Source organism: Aulonocara sp. 'chitande type north' Nkhata Bay, linkage group LG18 (genome assembly GCF_057382095.1).
Source record: "Aulonocara sp. 'chitande type north' Nkhata Bay isolate Kocher_YH1m ecotype deep benthic linkage group LG18, A_spYH_male_GT1.1, whole genome shotgun sequence".
NCBI classification, from domain to species: domain Eukaryota; kingdom Metazoa; phylum Chordata; class Actinopteri; order Cichliformes; family Cichlidae; genus Aulonocara; species Aulonocara sp. 'chitande type north' Nkhata Bay.
The window spans coordinates 39,052,716-39,071,626 of NC_141361.1; the positions used below are offsets into that span (position 1 = coordinate 39,052,716).

Below are 18,911 nucleotides of genomic sequence, written 5' to 3' on the forward strand. Positions count from 1 at the left end.
TGCCATGATGCAACTCACAAACTTTACATTGTCACATCAGGGCGTCTCTTTCTTTGGCCTCCAAACTGTGAAAAGTAATTTGGCGAGCAGGATTTGGCTTTGAGCGCGTTCAGCGGCATGTGTGTGCTAAACGGCAGAAGCATGCACACAGCACGCACTTTGAAATTACGTGACAGGACTTTAGATAATGTTTTTTCTCACTCTGAACTTTTGAAATAAATATAGTTCCATACTCCGCTGTGAATGCTAATCCACGTGGTGACATCAGCCCAGACTGACTCGGCTGTCCACAGATGGTACCTATTTAACATAGCCAAATACTGTAAGAGCTGTGGGCGGTGCTAACATTCAGCTGTGCGGTCACGGATTCTCTTTAGTACCAGGAGGTTCCAACATCAAAATCGGGGCTTGCTCTGGTGCACATCAAAAGTAAATCTAGCTCTGTGCTTATAGCAACCGCTCAGTTGGCTGGTGTTCATTAACTTGGCTGCTGATGGTGGTGGTTTATAAAGGCAAGTTTTCAAAAGCTAAGCTACCATCCAAATACTTGTGTCTGTGTCTTTATTTAGTTTGTGCTGGACTCCTTGGATTTTAGCTTTCTGTTTTCTGCTCCTAGGATGCCGTTAACCTATCGGTCTACCATGACTCTTAACGAACAACCACCCGACTCGACTCCCAGTCCCAGCACCTCACACTCCCTCCGATCCTTCTCCCATTCACTGAAGGTTCCCCCGATCAACAGCGGGGGGCGTCGCAGTCCGCAACAGGGAGGAAACCTGAATCTCAGCAGACGAGTCCAAGATGAGAGAAGCGGCGAAGGAGGCGTTATGGATCGTTCTCGGTCCCCGCTGCCACCTCTGCTTACTTCCCACTCATCCTCCGACCTCCTGCGACTGTGCAATGGCAAGCCGCTCCGTACTGCACGATCCAGTAGCTCCTCAGCTCCGCCCCTCCCTCCAAAACCCAAACCTGCTTCCCTCCCTCCTCCTGCACTTTCTTTGTCACTGCCTCCCCCTCGTCCTGCCCCATCCCCCTCACCTTGTGACAACACCACCCCTCAGTCGCTACCTTGTGATCTTGGAGATCCTTCAAAAATGTTAGCTGATCCTAACCTCGAGCTAGAACCTGGTTCGTCAGTGGCACGTCGCTCCTCGCTGCACAGATCTAAATCAGACCTGTCAGACCGTTACGCCCGGGCCGGAGCTGATGTGGAACGCTTTTTTAACTACTGCGGACTCGACCCTGAGGAGCTGGAGGCGGTTGGTCCGGAGAACTTTGCACGGGCCAACTCGGATATCGTCAGTTTGAATTTCCGATCAGCTTCTATGATTTCCTCTGACTGCGACCGTTCTCGGCGATCTTCCAATGATGGTCTGTCAGATGGGGATGAGGGTGAGGACGAAGAGGAGGAGGCTGGGGAGCGTGTGCCATATGGCATTTCGGCTGTGGAGCGAAATGCAAGGGTCATTAAATGGCTATATAGCATTAAGCAGGCGAGAGAGTCACACAAAGTGTCCCATGTTTAGAAGTGGAGGTTCTTTAGGCTAAAGACAAACTGTCCTAATCTCTGAAGGAATCACTGCAGCGGCATTTCTCACAGATAAAGAGGCTGTTGTCTTATTGCTGAACGAAAACTTTTTCAACTGTGTGTAGCTGAATGAAAGAGGGAGGAGTGCACAGGTATAACCCAAGCCAGGTAAGGAAAGAGACAAAATAGTGTCTGAAGATTATAGAAAAGACAAAGACTGCAGTCCTCCAAAGTTTAGAACAAGAAAAACACCAAGAACAGGAAGAGGAAAAGCAAATTCAGTGCTTACTCTAGAGTGGCCGTTAACTGCTTCTCTGTGGACACTGTATGAACTGTTGTGTAAGCAACAGGAACAAAAGTGAAATGCACTACATTTGTCCAAGGATCCATAATGTGGCCATCGCAGTAGAAAGGATTGAAGACGTTTCTCACAGAGGACATTTGGACTTGTCAGACATCAGTACGACTGACACTCTGTTGAATGTAGCCTTTGACACCTGCACTCATCGTCTTTGAAATGTTCCTCAGTCCACTTTTGTGCTCTTTCATGGTCACATCCTAAGTAGGAAACAGTCGGCCAGTTGTAAGTGGTTGAACATCATCTTACCTCACAAATGCTGTCTGTTAGAAAAATAAAGCTACAGGTTAACTGTCTTTAGCTAGCACAGAAATATTTTATACAGGCCTCAGTCTTGCTTACATTTATCGCTCATTACAGATACTTTGGATATGTTCTCCCTTTGGGACACTAAGAAACAAAAAAAACCTAACCTCTGACCCTGTGACTAAGTTTGCATAGTAAATGTATACATGTGATAAACTGAAAGCTTAAACAACAAAGACCCGTTAAATCAGCACATTTCTTGGACGGAGGCAGCTGTCTTCTGCCTAAATTTGCACTCAATGCAGCGCATGTAGCTTATTGCTAAACCATTGGTGAATGACGTCACACTCGTTGTGGTTTGTCTAGCACCTCACAGAAGTTCTTCCTCACAGTACTTTTCTGATTGTTTGAGGTGATCAGCTCCCCAGTTTCCAGCTTTTTGCCTTATCAGAAACATCAGTAGCATCATTCACTTACAGTAATAGGGTTGCCAACTTTTTAGCTAACAAATACGGGACACTCTGGCATGCCAGAAGCACAATACACAACCAGCTGGGTGTAGTGCACATATGCACTGTATGTGACATTGCAGGTAATGGTCAATAAATGGGACATTTAAAGTGGACTAAGGGGCAAACCAGTGTTTGCTCATTATACAGCTAAAACGGGGCAATTGGCAACCCCAGACAGCAACACTGTGAGGTTTGGGTAACAGTGCAGTTAACAAATGGCCCCAATAAAATGCCTGTTGCTATAACCCACGGTTAAACAGCACATGAATTTTAAATAAAAAGTGAAAATCCTTATCAAGTAGCACCTGTTTCCATAACTTGTCACTGTTCATAAGTTGGTGGAACGGAGTCATCGTCTGTGCTTTCCTACAGTAACAAGTCCAAATGTCCACTGTGAGAACAGCCCGCACGCAGTGCTGATGAGGCTGCTAAACACACCTTGTGAAAGACGCCGCTGCAAACACGACTGAACTGTCAGAGCAAACTCGGTAAAATCACTTGATATTTGCGTAAAGTGACTGTTAAAGGATGGATTGATGACTTCGTCACTTGCCTCAATGAAGCTGCTGCAAATTGTTGAAAAACTCTGAAATACAGACGGTGTTAGAGTTGCAAAATAAAGACATCGGAGCGGGTGGTGAGTGAGACAAGAAGGAAAGCAAGGAACATGAAACAAAAACTAATGTCACAAACTCTGAGCATATTTATGTGGTTACACCATCAAATCATTGCACTCTTTGGCCTTTATCGCCAAATGTCTCATTACGCTGCCGTGTCAGCCAACAGAACATTTCAGCGGAGAGTTTAGGTGTCCTGTGGTGGGATATCTGTAGACGACATATTCAATTCAGGTGTATTTATTTAGCACCAGATCACAACAGCAGTCACCTCAAAGCACTTTACACTGTAAAGTGAAGAGTCTACAGTATTCTAGAGAAAACCATGACCTCTAGTTTCAATTTGAAAGCTTTTGATATTAGAGCCGTGGTTTTAATGGGAATTTCCCAACTACTTCTCCATCTTAAGGTCACAGAGGGTTGGAGCCTTTCCCCATTCAGACAGCCATTGTACCACTCAAGTCAAAATTAACTGTGGTAATGAACAGATTTCTTCCGTGAGGCTGCTTTCATGACGTAGGGTGACATCAACAGAAGTGTTAAAGTACCAAACCTTGACTTCATGCCGCCGATGTCAGTGGGACTATTAAACAGACCACAACTACTGACTTTTCTTTGGTGGCAGCCAAATAAACCAAACGCCCGGTGTTGAAGAAGCTGAAACAATCAGACCTGTAGATGTATCCACAGACGGTCCAAACCTTTATTGAGAACGTGAGTGAAGCTGCAGGACACCAAGACTCTCCTGTCGAAACAGTGTTGGTACAAATCATCATGTGTCACCACGTGCAAACACCTACACTGAAAGCAATATTATGCATACCGTATTGCAGTGCAGAACAGTGTATGAAGGTGTCAGACTGAAGTGTTGCTCACGCTGATTGCACGCTGCAGCCACACACAGCTCCAGCAGTGCGTCTGCCACCCTGCGCTGACTCCATCTCTCTACTGTATCCAAACCCTCAGTCAGTCCATCACAGGAGCAAAGTCTTTCGTTCTGCCTTTGTTTGCTCCTAATAATGACGGTGGCCGGATTACTGAGTTCCACACCACCCTTCACATCTGTCTGCAAGCCGCTGACATGTCTGAAGGCCTGAAGCCATATGGGTGTGAATGCAGTGCCTCAGCCAGCAGTTCCATCTACCCCACCACCACCTCCTTTTAGCTCACTTACAGGTCTGCAAAGGTCCAAGCACCCTGCTGGCTTCACTTCACTGCCCCTCATCCTGCACTGCAGATAGTGTTGGTGCTGTGGAAGCATAAACGTCTGAAACAGCTGGAGTCTGCTCTGCCACGTTAAACTGAATTTGGGTTGGGGGTAAGATGACTCACATGTTAGTTAAGCTCCCTATAAAGCCGTCCACTTTCAAATGCAACCAAAAACAAGGTGCTTGCTCAAAGCACCTTCGTGCTTACAATCAGTGTCAGAATGGAAAAGCTTCACCTAATGGACACAGCTGCTGCCAGATGTCTTACAGCTTTGAATGTTTCATACTTGCAGAACTCCAGGTGCAGCGTAGATGCAGTCATAAGTGAATGTAACATATGAAACATTTCTAAATGTACATCACTGGTTAGCTGTTCACATAGTGCTCTCAGGTACAGGAACAAGTTCTTGTTTCCTGAAATGATGCACAGGGACGTGTCTTTGCTGAGCTGGAGCAGTTAGGGTCACAGTATAATGCTTGTTCTTCTGAGTAATTATGAACAAAGTGTACAGCTGTAATAATCTCAAAAACCCTCCAAACATCAAATTCTTGAAAATAACACGTGCCTCGTGAAACACAAAAACTCAGTTCAGCTGCAAGGAAACAAGGAAACAAGTACTAGGAAAGCAGTGGTTTTCTCTGAGGACTCATCATTCTCCCAGCAGCCTCTGCACCTTAGAGGAGACGCAATGAGTTGTGTCTTGAGTCCAAGTGTCAGTATAAAAGGCTCTCGTCAGATCCCGAACCAGCGCTTGATTCTTCAGTCAGCGAGCACACACTGCCAGCACAAGTGAAAATGGTAGTAACTGAAGATACCCACTTAACATTGGAGAGGATATAATTAGATGATGCTGAACAGTGATACTGTCAGCATACTGAATATAAATGTGACCTCTAAAAATGTCAAACTAGTGCTCTGAAAACATTAAAAAAAAGTCATGAAATTCATTGTTAAACTCTGATTCTTATATCGCGCTTTTCTACTCTGTTTGGTTAGGAACATGCAGCGACAACACCCGATTATCAGCTGCAGGTTATGTGGTTTGGGTTAAAATGTTTAATAAGTCAAAGCATTGTTTTTAATGACAAGCAGGGGGAGCCCTCCAACTGCATGTATGCAAATGTGTGACACAATTAGCCCACTTCTCCTAAACCCTTTTTTTACTATGTTTTTGGTCTTAGTCACTAGTTTGATGTTTTAGTGAACACAATGCGATGCTTCCTGTGTAAAAGATAATTAACAGTAAAGCAGGACACTCGTTACCATAGTCGTGCAGTGTCCGAGGGGCTTCTGATGATTTAGGTTAACATACACCCATTCACAATAGCAACAACCCCACCCCTAGCTCAGAGTTATTAGACAAAACACCAACCAAGTGATCCTAAAGTGTGTGGACACAGTTGTCATGAGTTGCGGGATGTTTAATGTTCCTAAGACAGTGGATGTGAAGTGAAGCCAGCTGGAGGACTGGCCCTGTCCTGAGGCTGAGCATGTTCCTGACCCTTCATTTGTCTCACGTCTTCCCAGCATCCTTTGTGGAATCAAGCAAACCCTGCTGCTTCTCCCTGACAGCATGGTACGGCAGCAGCGACATTGTGTGCCATTTTCACTTTTGTCGACATGATGTGCTTTTCCTTTGACTCCGGGACAGAAGGATGTAGAGTGGTAATTGTTTTACTTTTCATTCAAAGTGTAAATATTGTAAGAAAATGTATATTTGATTTTCAAAGGACGGTGTGTTGTGTTTCAGTTTTTTCTGTGTTATAAAAGACCGGGAACAAAGCTCTGCTGTTTTGCTGTTGCCCTCAAACAGAACTGTCGGATTGAGCCGGGCATGACTGTTTCAGTGTTGATCATGTTTTTTGATGTGGAAACTGTTACATTTTGCTTGATTGGGAGAAAAAAATTACAAAAATGTCTTCGTGTTTAGTTTCTTTTGCATTATTTCAATAAATGTCTTCTTTTCCCATGTCTTGCCGCTCATGTTTGTAAGTGTTGACCTGTTAAACTAAGATGGTGGAACCTGAGCAGCGGCTGCTCTCTTCAGTCCAAACGTGAAGCTGGGCTGGCACAGACGACTGCTGTGATCTGGTGCTACAGAAATAAACTGAACTCGTTCAAGGTGAAGGTTGTTAACTTCAAGTATTACAATGATCGGTTCAATACTAGCAACTCTAAATGATAGAGCTGGGCTTTTAAATAAATATAAATGGGAGTGACTATAAGAGATGAAATGATTTATTGTAAGTACAAAAATATGTCTCGAGATCTGATTGGATACTCGTGAGATCAAAGGTGTGCTTAATGTTACTGCAGAGGAGCTGCACGAAGGTTGAGCTCTATAACACGCATGAACCAAGCTTAAAAGAACAGCTTGTTAATGCTTAAGAATCTGGGTTTGTGTAGCAGACAATGGAATAGTTCAACAAAACGGGAAAGAATTGATAATAGTCACATAAAATCTAATGTGAAAGTAAAAAGCTGCGGGATTATTCACAATTCTGCCCTGAGATACAAGCCGAGCCTTCTGGAGTGGATCTTAGACGCTCCTGACTAAGACATCGTTAGCATGCTGTGTCTGCAAGACTACTTAGGTTATGTGCAATATCAGGCCTTGAAACCACAACACAGCAGGTCAGATTATTTGTCAGATTATTCCATTAAATTGCTCTAAAGCCTGGAACAGCAGCACACAGCGACCTGTGCTGCTACGTTTGTCTACTGCTTGCTGACGAGCACTTAATGAGACATGAGTGAGAGGTTCCTTTGCTTCCAGTATGAATGTTATGTTTGATAAACTTCTATCACTGTTTATCACTTCACTTGTTATGGTTTTTAAAAAAGTGTTATAGATTTTATTTTGAACATTTACAAAGGATCACACTAATATAACCCACATGTTGTCACGGAAACACTGTTTTTTTAAGAACTTTAATATCAAATCTGAGCAACGTTTTTTTGTTTTTTTAGGAACATCGCAGGCCAGTGGAGCGACAAAGAGAGGCCACGGTTTAGCCAAGCAGAATATCATCCAGTCTTTGCTGCAGTTCTTCTGAGAGCATGTGTTTGTGTTTCAAATCCTCCAGCAAGCTTTTTACTGTCTTTTTGTGCCTTCTTTCCCGATCCTTAGCATTTCTTAAGTCCCGACGCAATTCTTCCAACTTCTCCCGGGCCTCATTTAACCGCTTTTTTACTTGCACTGGGTCTAGCGCATACTGATGATCCTGAAAAATATTACGACTGAATGAAAAGTGGCTTTCTAACTGATGACGGTCCAGAATGTGTAAACGGCAGCTGTCACTCACAGATGCTGTTTGCTCCACATCCTGCACCTGTGGGGGTTCTTCTGCAGCTTTCTGAGAGGTCCTGCTTGTTCTGGTTGCAGTATGTGCCTGGGAAGGTTCAGAGTGCAAAAGGTTTTCCTCACAGTTATCACTCGGTTCAACACAGCCTGTGATATGTGATACTCACCTTGCCAAGATGTCTTGTAAATAAAAAAACTGATGGGATCACTCCTTCTCTTATACGAGTTGTCTGTCCAGTCCTGTCAAAGTCTTCTGCTTTAAAATGACAGCTGCAGACAACCGAGCGGTCATTTGGCTCAAAGTCTCTTCTCTTCAGGGCCATTTTCCATAACTGCCTTTTAACTTTGTCCTTCGGGAACCTACAGAGATAAGAGCCTTATGAGGAGAACAGCATGTAGTCCTGTTGTCTGTAGCAACAAGGTACACAGTACACTACTGTGGTCCCTCAGAACTCAGAGGTTTCCCCCCTCTGAGCTTCAAAGTCAACGCTGTATACACACAACCACATGTTGATGCACCCTGTCCTCCTTTTAATGAACTATTCTCAGCTTTTCTCATTTCATGTTAGCACTGCTGATTCAACACAGCTGCCTGTTTTTGTGTTCACCATATCCCATTATGGAGCCTTAAGCCGTTTTTCCCTTGACCGTGTGGAAGTGCTGGTTCTGACTGAGAAACAAAGGACACTGTGCACTGATTGGCTGCAAGTCATTACCCAGTGGGCATACCCAGGAGAATTCTCTTTTCTGGCTCCTAGAATGACCATAATGTGGAAAATGAGCTTCATGTTCACTTTGATATCTGAAAGATAAGATCTGAAATTCAGCACATTCTCGTGATGAACTGTCTCTTGTTTTCCCCCATTGAATCTGAACCTGTGGCTGTGAGTCACATCAACATCCAAGAGGCTACAAACCACTGCAAGGACAGGCGTGCTCTACTGAACCACGACTCATAAACCCCCAGCCTCTTTCATGCTTCAGCAGGGGAACACAAAGCATGGCAGGGGCAGTCACAGGCCCCCCCGTCTGCACCACGTAACTAGCCCCCGGCCCAAGCTTGCTTGTGCTGTTGTTGGTGCTTCAGTCAATGAGAAGAGTAAAGTTCTAACATACAAAGCACTAAAGTTAGATTTTTTTTATCTCAAGTATTCAAGGAAGAGTGGTGACAAAAATATAATAATCTCTCTAATAATTACAGTTAACATCTGAAGAAACTGAAATGATCAAAAACTATTCCAGCAGCTGAGACTCTCCAAAGATCTGGGTGTGCTGGATTGCCTGAAACAAACGAGCAGCATTTTCCTCTTGTTTAGGCGCATTGGGACAAAGTGGGCACTGCTGTTTGAATGGGGAAATATCTCCATACAGGTACATGAAGACATCTGTTACCTGAACTTACTGGATTCAAAAATCAGCTATTATTTTTTTTCCAATATCACTTTTAGAAGGCCATGCAATTCATTGTTCTTGTTGTCTGAACAATAACTGGAGTCCCACTTTACAACGTAAACGTTAGAGGCGGGTGGATCGGTCCAACTTCGCTTTCATCCTTCAAATTCAGTATGTAGCCCGCTGAACTGTGTTAATTATTTCTTTGAAAAAATAAACCTCAAACATGCACTACAAAAAATTTCCAAACCTTTTTGTGTGCTTTAGAGACAGAAACATTTACATTCCAGGTCCCCAAAAACCCAGTTTCAAAACACATGACAAGCTGAAAGGTGTGTTTTGTTGTGTTAACTAATTATTCTGCAAAGTAACAATGACAGTGATATAGTGGTGAACAAAATGTGCTCAGAATTTGCAAATTGAGACTTAATCTGGTAAGTGATGGCACACCACTCTCCCCCAATCAGCTGCCTGAATAACTTACAATTATTGGTACGGATATCGGCAATAGTGGCCCTGTGTTTACTTGGTATCAAAATTTGTAGTGTGGCGCTGCACTACCGTGGATGAGGGAAAGTGTGAATAGAGTATTTTTGTTGAAATGTCCAGGCAAGTACATACATGTTAAATGACACGATATACGTGTTCACATAACGTCAGTTAACGCACAACTTCAGGCTTTTATTTCTACATGATAATCCTTCATAATTAAACAATAAGGACAAGTTGTCTGATGTCCTGTGATCGTTATGAAGCTAGAAGTTTAAATCACACGAAGTTTCTGTACAAAGGATCGGAAAGGAAATCAGTGGTGTCGCACATCACTGTGGCATAAATAATAAATACGTTTGCTGCAACGTCACTCGGTGCCATGACAGAAAGCGGTAGGAACTGTCGTAAAACGGATGTGGCAGTTTCGTACGGGACCCGTCGCGCAGTGCTGTGCTTGGTGAGTGCAGATGAAATAAACTGGAGCCGTTTTCTACCCGCACACAGGAGCAACATTACCACAGACAACGCATCCGTCGCGTGCCGTGGGTCAGTACTACAGCACCCAGCTGACTCACAGCTTCCATGTTCAGCCTCACTGACGCTTTAATGGTTTGGCAGCTTAAAGTTAAATAACTGTGTTAAAGCTGTTGACACTCTGCTGTGTGAAGAAACGCTAATAGTCGTAAACTAGATGCTATGGTCGTACAGCAGTAGTATTGTAGCGGCTCACCTGTGGAAAGTTATTCCCTGCTGCTTGGTGTTGGCGTTCCTTTGATTAGAGCACCCGAGAGCGGCACAGAAGTCTGGCATGTTCTGTTATTTTGGGCTGACCCGAGGAACCCCGTTGCAATATGGCGGCGGTATAAACACGTCTCAGGAGCCGGATGAGGAACCCACGTATGAATCATGAACGCAGTGGTCACGTGATCCGGAAAACAAACTGTTTTTTTATTGAGCAATTGCAAAATACAAACTCTCAAAGAGGAACACGGATAATAATGCAAATGAAAATTAGAAACAGTACAAGAAATACAGAATTAGGGTAATAATAAAAAAGTAAATGAATAAAAAAGTACAATTAAAAAAACAAAAGATACATGGCAGGCATTTAAATTGTGCATAAAAGGGAGCAGTGAAACAAAAAACATAAAATAAGTCAAAATTTAGAATAGCAGGAGATGGGCAATACCCTGGTAAAAATGTTTGGCATATTTGCTCTTTGTCTTTTTAAGCGAAGAAAAAAAACTTAAAATCATTAATAAAACCAGGGAAATAAGGCTTAGAGTTCCCCCATCTAGCACAATGGATATGATATTTACTCAATACCATGTTGGGTAAATATCTCTGACAGAGACATCCAAAGCTAGATGATCCATATAAAAAAACATGATATAGTTCAAATGGTGGCACATCATTCATTTTTAGAGAAATCCAATTTTTTATGTCACACCAAAAGCATTGTGTGATAGGGCATGGAAGAAATGTTTTAGGGTTTCATTTTCGTCAGTACAAAAAGAACACTGATCCACCTCAAAGCTAAATCTCTTTTTTAGAAATTCGGCCCTGGAATCAAAACCGACTGGACCTGCACACTCTCTGATTAGAGCCGGGCTACGTTAGTCTCGGCACAGTTTAGTTCTCGCTCACTTTTCAACAAAACGGATGATTTGAGGCTCTAGTTTGTCAGTGACAGGTGTGGAACAATAATTTCCGAGACATGGCTGTATTAAGAACATGCCAGATGCAGCTGTGGAAACACAGGGACACAGTGTCTACAGAGTGGACTGCACACCAGAGGCTGAGAAGAACAAAGGAAGAGGTGTGTGCATTTGTTGAAAGACAACTTCTGGACTGATGTTGCTGTTGGAGAAAAACATTTTCCATAGACTCGGAGTTCACATTGCTAAAATGGACACCTTTTCATCTCAGCATTGAACGTAGCACACTGTTTGTCTTTGCTGTGTACAGTCATCTATGGACCAGTGCAAAATTAGCTGTGAGTAGACCGCATAATGCCATCAGTAAACAACAAGACTTCCGGCTAGTTCCTTTATTATGGCGGGGGACTTTAACCACACAAACCTGAAGTCTGTGTTACCAAAGTGCCACAAAAACGTTCCCATTGGAACATGGAATGGAAAACCACTGGATCAGGTTTACACCAACATCAGAGGATCCTCCAAGACCTGCACAGCCGTCCACCTTGGACAGTCGGACCCTTTGGCTCTGTTTTTAACCTCTTATCATCAGGACAGGTCACGGTCTGAGGAGACTGATTGTGTCCCATCACGTGTCGCGCCCGCAGTCTTTGTGGCGCTTTGGCTGGTTGTGCACTAAGGGTACTTTCAAGCTCTTACAATGCTGTGGTTGCATTGAAGAGCTTGCATTACGTTTCTCCCACCAAAAATGCTGCATCCAGATGAAAAGAATCAACTTTCTGGGATGTACTTACCCAGTTGTTTGAGCATGCATAAAGATATGTAGCACGTAACTTTGCTTTAACTATGAACAATTTGTGGTTCTTCACCTCCCATGTGGAATCCCTGACAATAAGGGATAATATCAATTAAGACTATGCTTTACGTTACTGTAAGTGTAACAAAAGTGTCCCAACAACTGTTACATCAACCATAATGAGCAAGAGGGAGTGAAGAAGCAGAAGAGCATCTCTAGCGTGAGCGCATTTAGGTTTGGTAACTCACAGTTAGCAGTCAACTTAAACACTTATGCAAACGTAGGAAAAACGCTGTCACAGCAAGGGTGAAATACACGAGTCATCTTGCCTTTAAGCAATATTCCATCTAAATATGAGGTCAGTGCATCTGTACGTAAAATGAGCTCAAAGACAATCAGGTCCATATATATTTGAACACTGACACAAGTTTAGTTTTTTAACCTGTTTACTGAAACATATTCCAGTTATAGTTCTATAATGGACGTGGACATGATGTGTAGACTATCTACATTCAAATTGGATGAAGAGTTTAGAAATTTCAGCTCCTTAACATGTGCCACCCTGTTTTTAAAGGGACCAATGTAATTGGACAGTTGACTCAAAGGCTGTTTCACAGGCAGGTGTGGGCAGTTCCTTCCTTGTGCCTGGAGCTGATTTGAGGTGCGGTGCTTGCATTTGGAGATTTTGCTGTGAACAGACAACATGTGGTCAAAGGAGCTGTCCATGCAGGGGAAACAAGCCATCCTGAAGCTGCAAAAACAAACCCATCCGAGAAATGTCTTCACAATATGGAAAATCTACAGTTTGGTACATCCTGAGAAAGAAAGCAAGCACTGGTGAAGTCAGAAACACAAAAAGACCTGGACGTCTACAGATGACTGCAGAATCATTACCATGGTGATGAGAAAAGACTTCACAACAGCCAATCACGTGAACAACACTCTCCATGAGTAAGGCGTGTCCATATCCAGTGTTCCATGAAGAACGCTGGACAGCTTGCACTGCAAGAGTTTATTAAAGCAAAGAAGTGGAATATCCTTGAATGACCAAGTCAGTCACCTGATCTTAACCCAACTGAGCATTTCACATGTAGAAGACAGACGGCCCACAAACAAACAGCAACTGAAAGCTGCTGCGGTAAAGGCCTGGGAGAGTCAGGAGGACATCTAGTGATGTCCATGAGTTCAAGACTTCAGACTGTCATCGCCGGCAAAGGATTTTCAACCAAGTATTAGAAATGAACATTTTATTTTCAGTTATTTGATTTGTCCAATTACTTTTGAGCCCCTGGAATGATGGGATTGTGTTAAATAAATGCTTTAGTTACTTATATTTTTATGCAAACTTTTAGTTCAACTTGCTGAATGAAAGCTGAAAGGCTGCACTTCACCTGCATCTGAGTTGTCTTGGTCCTGATATTTATGCACCCAACTTATATCGGCACACGTGCATCCACAGTCTGACTATACATGAAATACTGTTTTGTTTTTGTGTGTCCTCTGCATAGATGAGTGGGTGTGCGCTGAATGAAAAGGAGTTCTTTTCCTGCTGTCAGCTCCTCCTGCAGCAGTCTGAGCATCTGAGAGATGGCTGGAGCTGGGAGGCAGTCCAGGTGAGGAGGCCTCTCAATCTTGATCTTGATGAGCAGCCTGGAGCTGTGCTTTAAAGGCAGTCTGATTTTGGTACAGGGTTCAGAAGAGGGCTACCTCAGGAAGACTGTTCTCAGGTCAGTCGTAGCTGACTGCTGTGATGCACAGAAACAGAAGGAAGCTGCTTCAGTTTCCCCTATTTTCGCTCACCCCATCCAAGAACTGCAGCAGCAGGAAAGGACGCAGGTGAAACTTGAACAGCGCTTCATTTTCCAGCTGTCTCTCCAGTAAATATCACTAAATGTGTCTCTTCCTCCACAGCCTGTTGTTGCTACCCGTTTTCATTCTGATGGCATCACAGGCGACGGCGGTGATGAGGACGATGCAGTCTGCGTGCTGTCTGAAGGCAGCAGCCACGTGCTTCAGTACGAGTATCACATCCTGTACTCTTGCAGCTACAGCGCTCCTGTGCTGTATTTCAGAGCTTTCACCCTGGGTTAGTCACACATACGGCAGCCACGGCACACACACACCTACCCCCGTGTCCTCCTGTTTGAGCAGGATACCGCAGCGTTTGCCTTTGCTGCCACTCGCCACCAACATGATGTTTCACCGCAGCAGCTTTCTCCACAACTGCTGTGTAGCTCTTTCAAGGGACTCGGTATTTTGTGTAAATCAAGTACACAGGTGGAAGTGATGATGTTTGGTTAAACTCGAGTAACACAACCACGAAACATAAACAGCAGAACAAAGGGCAGAAGAATGAAAACTAAACTCATCAGTATGAAGGCGACTCAGACTTAATGTTGGTGATGATGCACTAACCTGTGGCAGGAGGTCGTCCCTCAGCAGGTCCCTGTGGTATAAACTCACCCGTTTTGCACTGCTCTTTGTCAGAGGGTCGGAGTCTGATGTTAGAGGACGTGTGGAGCTCTGTTCATCCAAACTTCAGACACTGCCTTCAGAACAGTCCTTTGACTGCAATCACTCAACAGGTAAAGGAAGTCTCGGCATCATTATCTCTACTTTTCTCCTGACAGTCCACTTACTCTTGTGTCTGTGTGCCAGGAGCATCCTCTGCTGGGTCAGCCTTTCTTTATGCTCCACCCCTGTAGAACGGAGGAGTTCATGAGGCCTGTGCTGCAGGAGGCTCAGGAACAGCCCAGGTAGGGTCGCCGAACCACAGCGCTGTTGATGTAAAACTCTGAGGTAGCTCAGTGTTGCTCTGTTGATCAGGCAGCTCGGGAACATTGACTCCTGTATTAAAATATTTCTCAGGCTTTTGTGGCATGTTTCTGATTTTGTATTTTTAGCCTGGTTGGATTTGGATTGCATTTCAAAAAACAAACTTATTTTTAGGTCCACATTAGTGAAAACTGGACGCTTTTTCAAGACCAACTCTGCTGCTGCAAAATCAGATCACATCAACACACATGGTGTCACACTGACGCATACACCATGTTGTTGCTTTCACTAACTGAATGTCAGTTTGGTTCAAAGTATTAACTCGGGAACCGTAGGACTCTGCAGCTGTCCACTCGTAGCTCTGGTTGTTACTCTGTGACTGTGGGTGTAAACTTAAACAGGATTGAACGTGCAGCTTTCAGGAGATCTAGTCTACACCCTCTGTCACCTCTGATGGTGACATATGAAGATGCTGTTTAAGAAAATCAGCTGATCCTAAAAAGTTTCTAAAATGATTTAAATACAAAGTCAGATCAACAACAAGACATATTGGAACTAACAAAACGAAGCAGAAATACAGGTGTGTGTGTGTGTGTGTGTGTGTGTGTACAAGTACTTTGATTTTGTACTTAAGTAGAATTTTCAGGTACTTTTTTCTTTATTTTTCTAACATCTTCCTTCATTTTTATACGAATATCTGTGATTTCAACTCGTTACATTTTCAGTCTCGTTGCTTTTCAGAGTCATTTGCAACACGAGTTTAACATCACTACGATCTTGCGTTGAAACATCAAACCAGTCTGAGAACAGTAACATGAAATACAGTCCTGCTGTCGACATCTCTGCTTCTGCGTTTTGGATTAGTTTTTGTTCAATAAGTAACAGCGTGGTATAATACCTCATGTTCTGTTGTTTATCCGAGTCTGTATTTAAATCATTTTAAAACCTGGTAAAGATCTGGTTCCTTTGTTGTCCCAGTATATAAAAGTTTGAGCTGACAGAGGGTGTCGACTCAAACATCGTGACTCTTTGCAGTTTTCTTTTTGATGCAGTTGTTGCTTCCTCTGTTTTTTGAAAAGCTGGATTCATACATATGTGTGTGTGTCTGTGTGTGTGTGGGCAGGCCAGTGAACTATGTGTTGTTGTGGCTCAGTGTGGTGGGTCCTGTGGTGGGTCTGGACGTCCCTCTGAAGTACTGCACCCAGCTCCATCCGTCCTCTCCCAGCAGCAGTGAGCCTGACTAGAGCTACAGCGCTCTGCTTCAGATTTGATGAGCAGCACCGTGGAGGCGGCTCTGTGCGACATTTTGCAAGGAAGACTTGCAAATGAGTGACATCTCCCCCGTCCGGGGAGAGTTTGGACCAGTGTTAGATAACGCTCTCCACTTTCATCATCAAAACATGGAATATCTTACAGAAGAATTGCGGCCCATCTCTCCACTACAGATCCATAGACATGGAGAATCAGTGGCACATGGCGGCTTGAACTCGTAGTGAGATGCTCTTTTTCCTTTAATTTGACCACTGTCAAAATCAGCGTTTTGATTAGATACCAACTCCGTGCTTTGGAGAGATGCCCTGTGCTATTAATACATTTAATATTTGTGTTGATGTAATGTATACAATACATATTGTGCTAGAATTTAGACTCAACTGTGCAAAATGTAATAAAAATATAATCCTGGGATTTGCAGACCTCATTGAAATGATACAAAACGAAACCAATCATGACCTTTTTGAAATGCATTTGTACATTTTATACCAGCAAAACATTTCAAAAGAAGTTTGAGGAGAGTTAAGAGAAGTTGTATAATGCTGAAAGAAACACCTGGTGGGAAATCTCCAACAAGTGGGCGTGGCCGAGTATTCCACAGAATCTTTCTGAGTGGGAAAACAGTTCAACGTTTGATTCTTTTAAATATAGTCAATACAGTAATATGGTCAGCTGATGGTGGTGAGTTTTCAACGGAGCCACATCAGTGTAGCCTGTGAGATATTTTTATTATAGATGTAATTAGCGTTTCACGGGAAATGTTTAATCCATCGGTGCAAGTGCAGAACACCTTTCTGAATAAATAGTCTGTATTTTAATGATAATTATGTAACTATTCAAGTTCTATTTAATTTAAGGTTTTTTGTTTGCTGCTTAGTGTTCCGGAAAGTAAGAATACTATCAAGCCATCATCACGGTTTTCTCAGATGCACAGTCAACGTGGACCGTATACAGTAAATCTTGCTGATGACGTAGGTGGTAGGCAGTAGTTCTGCTTACGGTCTTGACTTGAAGGATGACTGGAACACTGCCAATGATAATGCTGCATTTTTTTTTACTGTAAAGCAAACTCAAGTACTTTGAGTGACAGGCAGGTTAAAATGGTGTACACTGAAATGTAAAGCATAAAAAGCATTTTTAAAATGTGTCGGACTTTGAAGCGAGTAGCATACACTGATTTGCTGACTCGATATTAAAGTAAACCCTGCAATCTCCTGCTTTCTTTGAGCCAGTTCATGACATAAGAAACAGATAATGATGAATAAATAAGGTGTCATAATTAGATGTCAGGCCACTGTGAAAGGACAGACGACCACAAATGGGATCTCACTGGACATTTCCATCTCATTGTGCACTAAACAGTGCCGCTTTCAGGTCTCTGGATGGCATAGTATATAAATTTGTATTGATAATTATCAAAATTTGAATATATTTAGAACAGTTCTTATATAGTGCTTTTCTACTCTGAGCACTCAAAGCGCTTCACCAGAACAGCCTGTGATTGATCCATTAACCTGCCGATCAGTAGATGCTCAGCCTCCTGAGCTACAGCCTTACCCTGTCTGTCACAGACCATTCAGCATTGCTTTGGAAAGCAGCCAGTTCAGGTGCTCCACGTCTGAAACCAAAGGTAAGTGTCGTCATAAAGTCACAATCGCACGCGTGCAGGCTGAGATGTCCATCAGCCTGTATTGACTGAGTCTGTGGATATTGCGCCTCTGGAAGTAGGTAGGCTAGGTCACTTAAGATATTAAACTAAGATATCCAGCTTCAGTTGAATAAAGCTTTTAAATAATGCTATCAGTTAACTGCATTGTGTGTATGGTGCATGTCTGACAGGGAAGTTGAACAGAAGGACACCTTAGGTAAGATGGCGCCACCGGGAGTTTGGCGAGGGTGACTTAAGTGTTTAGGAAAGTAACACTACACACTGTATAGGTGGATGTCATTTGAACATGAAGGAATTGGAATCCTTATTTTAAAAAACAAACAAAAACCCCTAAGATTTATACTTGAGCTTAAGGTATTTTTAGACAGTGTACTAATACTCAACAATCACTTCATTAGGTATACCCGTTTATTACTGTGCGGTTATACTAATTGGATAGTTAAATTGCAGGAAGTGTATTTAGGCATCCAGATGTATTCAAGATGACCTGCTCAGAGTACTCTCAGAACTGAAGAGTCCTCTTGCATGAGAAGTGAAACTTCTCCACGAAACTTAAACAAGTCCAGCTGCGTTCTTTCCAAGCTTCTTATTCTACAATGACTTGGATGGCTAAGAACCGACACGGATCAAAGAGAATGGACTTTTCTTGAATGTATTGAAGGGTTTAAATGGCTGTGTCTGAACCCAGTTCTAAATATTTTCCAAAGCCGAAGGATGTAGTTCTGGTACCTAAACTCAAACAAATCAAAATGGACCTCATACTGAAGACTAAATGTAAAAATCCTGGTCAGATGTCATCTGTGTTTTCATTATTATGGGCTGGGAGGTCAGTTAAAGGAAATGACCTCCCAGTCCATTGCTCCTTCAGTGGGCTGGTTTCAGTCATTATGCAAATATATTGTTTATAAGATTGAAACCTGCAGTCAGCTGAGACTGAAGACGTCACTGGATGAGTGACGAAGCGTTTCTCCCACAAAACGCTGCGTCCAGATGAACCGAATCAACCTTTGGGGAAGGTTTAAAGCTCATTTTAAATTCTTTTATATTCTGTTTAATCTACGGGTAATGCACATATCCCAGTTA

General features: G+C 43.0%; 3 protein-coding genes across 7 annotated transcripts in view; 2 read left to right on the plus strand and 1 right to left on the minus strand.

Annotated features, from left to right (window-relative positions):
* fam110b (family with sequence similarity 110 member B) overlaps window positions 1-6,441 on the plus strand; it is a 57,560-nt gene extending 51,119 nt beyond the window's left edge. For both annotated transcript variants that reach the window (XM_086272017.1, XM_086272018.1), the window contains one exon: window positions 617-6,441. In XM_086272017.1, coding sequence (XP_086128143.1) covers window positions 617-1,526 — 910 coding nt within the window. In that variant the 3' untranslated portion in view covers window positions 1,527-6,441. The remainder of the gene's footprint in view (window positions 1-616) is intronic.
* LOC147309160 (THAP domain-containing protein 6-like) lies at window positions 1,059-10,769 on the minus strand. 2 transcript variants are annotated; one of them, XM_086272023.1, is made up of 4 exons: window positions 10,389-10,761; window positions 7,942-8,134; window positions 7,776-7,862; window positions 1,059-7,694 (listed from the first exon to the last, which is right to left on the minus strand). In XM_086272023.1, the coding sequence occupies exons 1-4, from the start codon at window positions 10,466-10,468 to the stop codon at window positions 7,482-7,484; spliced, it is 573 nt and encodes a 190-aa protein (XP_086128149.1). In that variant the 5' UTR covers window positions 10,469-10,761; the 3' UTR covers window positions 1,059-7,481. The 2 variants fall into 2 exon arrangements, with proteins under 2 accessions (XP_086128149.1, XP_086128148.1); XM_086272022.1 differs by having other exon boundaries at window positions 1,059-7,862; window positions 10,389-10,769.
* atg10 (ATG10 autophagy related 10 homolog (S. cerevisiae)) lies at window positions 10,023-17,360 on the plus strand. 3 transcript variants are annotated; one of them, XM_086272021.1, is made up of 7 exons: window positions 10,023-10,115; window positions 13,621-13,725; window positions 13,802-13,948; window positions 14,024-14,198; window positions 14,600-14,697; window positions 14,771-14,868; window positions 16,011-17,360. In XM_086272021.1, exons 1-7 carry the CDS (start codon window positions 10,038-10,040, stop codon window positions 16,129-16,131), a joined length of 822 nt encoding a protein of 273 aa, XP_086128147.1. In that variant the 5' UTR covers window positions 10,023-10,037; the 3' UTR covers window positions 16,132-17,360. The 3 variants fall into 3 exon arrangements, with proteins under 3 accessions (XP_086128147.1, XP_086128146.1, XP_086128145.1); XM_086272020.1 differs by having other exon boundaries at window positions 10,067-10,204; window positions 16,041-17,360; XM_086272019.1 differs by having other exon boundaries at window positions 10,067-10,204; window positions 16,011-17,357.
* The last annotated feature ends 1,551 nt before the right edge of the window (window positions 17,361-18,911 follow it).